General features: G+C 41.6%; 1 protein-coding gene across 1 annotated transcript; it reads right to left on the reverse strand.

The window, feature by feature from the left end:
* Window positions 1-390: 390 nt before the first annotated feature.
* LOC125293553 (aquaporin-4) lies at window positions 391-5287 on the reverse strand. Its single transcript, XM_048241526.1, has 6 exons — window positions 5223-5287; window positions 4199-4393; window positions 3281-3442; window positions 2681-2845; window positions 2277-2357; window positions 391-1733 (listed from the first exon to the last, which is right to left on the reverse strand). Exons 1-6 carry the CDS (start codon window positions 5235-5237, stop codon window positions 1518-1520), a joined length of 834 nt encoding a protein of 277 aa, XP_048097483.1. The 5' UTR covers window positions 5238-5287; the 3' UTR covers window positions 391-1517.

A 5287-nucleotide genomic window follows, 5' to 3' on the forward strand; every position in this document is an offset into this window, starting at 1 on the left:
GGACAAAACAAAATGCTGGCAGCACAAGGGAGCTGTCTGCTATTGTTTGTGCGCATGATTGTGCATGCATATGGCTGTATGTGTGTGTGTGTGTGTGTCTATGGGCGAGGTTTCAGTGTGAGCACGCATGCGTCATACATGTTGGTGGGAGAAGTAGTGTCTTTGCGCATGTGTGTGAAAATACAGGTCTGGTTTCTTTGAGACACAAAAAAAATGTAGAAAAGAGGGTAGATGTACATGGAGCCTACACAGCTATTCTGATGTCTAATTTCTCACAGCTGGACACATTCAAAAGATGAAAGACCACTGACAAAGCAGGATTGTCCATTTAAATTTGACTGTATCGTGTGTATCATTCCGCTATTCAAATACACAGGTGCACCATTGTTAATGTTTATGTTTATCGTTCTTAGCAGGCGTTTTTGTCCAAAGCGACTTACAATGACATCAATAAAAATGACAATAACATCCAAATTGACAGTTTATAATGCATTATCATCATACTGACAGTAATGTCCTATGGCCTAAATAAAAAATGAAAAAATAGAACCAAATAGAATTCACAGAATAATAACAATAACTTTGTATTTTAAATTTAGTGTTCAAATATGCAGTGGAGCCATATGTGTAGTGACAATTTTCCAAACAAAAAGGTGACACACAAGACAGGTGTAATTATGTGAAAATGACATGACAACAATAGCGCTAGATAAAGCATAAATAAGCCTGATCATGATCACTGCTACAAAAAAATATTTCAGACACAGGACACATAAGACGTTTTTTTTCAAATATCATTAGACAGCTAGACAGAATCCAAAATGGGTTTAGAAAGGTAAGGTAAGGTAAGGTAAGGTAAGTTTATTTATATTTAGCAAGGACCAAATCATACCAAATCTTTATTGATAAATCAGTTGTGCAAAAGTCATTTGTTTTGGAGTAATAAACAACAGGAAAAACAACACTGTCAATGTGTCCAATAAAACGAATACACATTCATGGCATAACATGAATATTATATAAAAATAAAGGTGAAGCATTTCCATGACCCATATTAATGAAACTGATTAAGGCAACTGATCGTTAATTAGCTAAATCAGTTACTATGCTAATTAGCTCTCCATTAGGTCACTGCAGTCTTTTTGTCATAATTCATCTGAAGATAAGGAGTAGCACATTTGTTTTTAACACTTTCTCTTCACATGACTCTCTTTGGAAATTCATTATGTATTTTCTATTCAACTTATTTTATTTTTAGAATTTGTTTATCCAAATGTTATTATCACATCGTTTGCCCATATTTTACACAATAGAATACTGAATTGTTAAAAGAGTTTGCAGACATACTGAAACACTGTGCAATATATGCATACACAGATATGTTACAAGAGAGACACATCATTCATGCATACATACAGATCTCTCTCCTCTCTCTCACTCATTCTCTCTCTCTCTCTCTCTCTCTCTCTCTCTCTCTCTCTCTCTCTCTCTCTCTCTCTCTTGCTGAGGCAGTCAGCTCAGGTGTGCTCAGACTTGTGGGCCTGCTTAGCCCTCATGGCCGTCTGCGTGACAGTCGAGAGGGAGGAGCGGGAGACGCTGGCGGTCTCCACCATCTCGATGTCCTTGCAGGTCAGACACGCCACCAGCTTCTGTCTGGATGCGCTGGGAGCAAAGAAGAACTCGTGGGACACGCCAGCCAGGATCGCGCCTAACACCGGCCCAATCCAGTACACCTGTGAAGAGCAAGACCAACATTCAAATAAAATGTGAGGGGCAACAAAGAAAATGTGAGATGTACAGTGGCGAGACTGTTCGGGTTATTTGATGACGTGATAGAAAAACAGTGAGAGGCCATGCACATAGCAAAGGCCATTTGGATGGGTGCAGGATTTAATGAATATTAGTATACAGGAAATAAGAGTTGATCTGCACACTTAGGAGCTCCCATTTAAGTTTTTATTATTATTATTATTTGCAGTGACATTTCAAGCTCCATGGCTCTTCCTCAGAATGTAGTTAATGACATGACACACCATGTGTTTCATTTTGGTGAACTGATGTTGACGTTTTACTCTGATAAGGGAATGATTTGTAAATAACAAAAGAGGTTAATACAAGTATAATAAACAGCTTTATGTGTGCCATGTCTGTATCAAAATTATAAGCATGCTTGTGCTATGTATTAGGCATATACTTCCATTAGTGGCAGACCATGCACTAAATGCATTTACTTAGGATTGTGCAGAGACTTTGATATGAGACATATGTAAACTTGCCCAATGGTACTCCCAGACCCCAGTGATGATGGCGGGGCCCAGAGTCCTGGCAGGATTCATGCTGCCCCCTGAGAGGCGACCCTTAGAGAGAGAGAGGGTTATTAGTATTTTACTATTACTTATTATTATTATTATTATTATTATTATTATTATTACTATTGCTATTGTAAACTGAACTGTCATGCCAGTAAAGCACATTAAGTTGAAATTGAAATTGAGAGCGTGAGAGTGAGAGAGAGAGAGAGTCAATATTCTATATTATCTTTGATGATCATTGATTATCTATTGAATACTTTTAAGTTTTCTAAACAAATCGTCACTGGCATTTTGAAAAAGCCCCACAAACGCAGATAAACAGCACATGTATGTGGTATCTTCTAAAAGCACATCTGAGTGGCTCTCACTGCTGTAAAGATCCCTGCGCTCAGTGAGAAGCCGATGGCCAGGTTCCCTGGCTCTGCCCCCTCCCGCCGCCGCTGGTCCTCCACGGAGAAGATGGTGAAGACCAGCTGGAAGGTGGCCAGCATCTCCATCCCCAGCGCCTGGCCTGCGTTCACCTCCATGGGAACCTGAGCACAGGGAGAGAGAGAGAAGCCACTGAGCAATGGAGGAGGAGAGCAGAGCAGTCATTTTATCACTCATCCAGTCATCTTCTCCGTGTCTCAGTCTCTCTTCCCATCTTTCCCACCCACCCCAACCCAATCAGCAATATAGTGTACCAGTCCTATAGCAGTAGTACCAGTAGTGTAGAGTCAGGCGAATAACTTGCATAAACCAAATTATAATCATGAAATATTTCTATGTGTATGTCAGTGAGATATTTATATCCTCCACACCCAACACATTGCTCCATACAGATAACTCGTCTTTGTTGTATTGTTTTGTTGTTTGTTATTGTGTTTCCTTGCCTTCCTACTATGTAAAGCGACCTTGGGTTTGAGAAAGGCGCTATATAAAATAAACGTATTATTATGATTATTTCTATGTCTGTAGTCCAACCTGACCTTGTTGGCAAAGGACTCTGCGGTGGACTTCTGTGGCAAGGCCAGGTAGAGGATCCCCGTGCCCAGAGTGGCGCCCAGGCATTGGGCCGCTACATACACCAGCGCTCTCAGAGCCTCCAGGCGCCTGGTGGCCAGGAAGGCCAGAGTGACCGCAGGGTTTACCTGAGCACAGGTGCAAAACAAGGAGCGAACTCATCATAAGCCTCTTGGTTTTTGAAGTGGCTTTTTTTTTTCGCCTTTATTTAGATAGGACAGTGAAGAGTGACAGGAAACAGCTGGGAGAATGAGATGGGGTGGGATCGGGAAATGACCGCATGGTGGATCCGAACCCGCGTCTAGGTGGGCTCTTGGAACCGGATGTGATACAGAGCTGCATGTCTCTTTTGACATCTGTAATTTTATACACAGCAGAAAATCATTGTAATCTAAATCACACATGTATAACTTGCTTCTGGACATTGATGTCATGACCTCTTAACCTCTAAGTGACTTATTTGACTGTAAGGACTGTTATTCGGTGCAGTTCTTGTAAACCTGACAAGCCACTAGACTTGGGCTCATTTCGAGGTCACTTTATAACCCTTATTCATGTATGCAGGCTTATTGCTTTTATATACTAAAGGATTCTGTATCACTATTTCATACACAGAATACATTTTCTATAAGGTCTCCTTTATACTATTATATTTGCTCTTTTTCTGAGTCCATCACTTCCTTCTTAGCAAGCCTGTGTTCATGCCTGTACACACACACACACACACACACACACACACACAGACACATATGCACACGCACGCACACGTGCACACTTATGCACACACACACATGCACACGTGAACACATGGATGCATAAATACACAGGAGAAAGGGTTGACATGAACTCCAGTTTTGTCTGTAGATTATTTGCTTCCACCTTACCTGGGCTCCACTGATCTCCCCAAAGCAGTGTCCCAGGCCTACCGCCACCATTCCCGCCGCCAGTGCAGGGTACAGAGGGCCCCCATCATTGCCCTCTGGCCCTGGCATAGAGGAACCAAGCACTGCCGACACAAATACCAACGTGCCCAGCACCTCAGCGGCTATGGCCCGCCAGAACTGACGACTCCGCAGCTCCTGAGAGCAGAGAGACAGAGTCAACAACAGCAACAACAACAACGACAACTTTTTATATTTATATAGCGCTTTATTAGGGCCCCCAACACATTTTACAGTGGAAGGGGAACCCTCTCTAACCACCACCAATGTGTAGCACCCACCTTGGTGATGCACAGCAGTTTCACCCTACAATTTCCCAGAATGTGTGAGACTCAAAATTCTAGGTGACTTAGCTGATTAGTGAAATGTAACTAACAGATAACTGGGCATACTTAACTCCCATTCTGTCTTCACACACAAGGTCTCTCACTCACATACATACAAAGGCGAAATTGAAGCATACATAATAACCACAAGTGTTTGGTGTGGGTTTTCCTACGTGATCATTAGAATATTCAAAATGTGAAGTGAAGAAGTGTACTAACAGTAGAGTAGAGTAGAGTAGAGTAGAGTGGCTTATGATTTGGTCAAATGATGTGAACAAGGCACAAAACAAATGGATGACCAGGGTATTCAAACATAATTCTATCTACCAACTCAAAACATAAACACATAGGCAATGAATGGAAAATTACAAACGTATTGAACTGAACTTCCTTCAGTATTTTAAACCCATTGGCATTGTTTATCCCTCAAGAATAAGATGGCACAAAGGGAGAACTTGCAGCTGTCTTGCACGGTACCATCTCAAAGTGCAATTTCTGCCAAATTCAGGAGGCTATTTTAACATAAACAAATCTCTCTCAGTATCAAAATATACTCATACATTTCCCAATTCACCTCTCCCCTCTGTATCTTTTCTATATATCTAGAGGTGATGTCGGATTCTGCGTGATTCTGTCCTTACCTCCTGAAGTGTCATGTTGAGTGTGTGTCTGAAAGCGGATCGGTGTGGAGCTGGCCGTCCCTGTG

This window comes from Alosa alosa, chromosome 4 (genome assembly GCF_017589495.1).
Source record: "Alosa alosa isolate M-15738 ecotype Scorff River chromosome 4, AALO_Geno_1.1, whole genome shotgun sequence".
Lineage (NCBI taxonomy): Eukaryota > Metazoa > Chordata > Actinopteri > Clupeiformes > Clupeidae > Alosa > Alosa alosa.

Bases quoted from the DNA above. Each gene is read 5' to 3' on its own strand.
- LOC125293553 (XM_048241526.1), bottom strand. The intron at 2,358-2,680 runs GTGAGAGCCACT...TCTCTCTCTAAG, and splicing joins GCGCAGGGATCTTTACAGCA to GGTCGCCTCTCAGGGGGCAG. The intron at 1,734-2,276 runs GCAAGTTTACAT...TGCTCTTCACAG, and splicing joins GGGTCTGGGAGTACCATTGG to GTGTACTGGATTGGGCCGGT.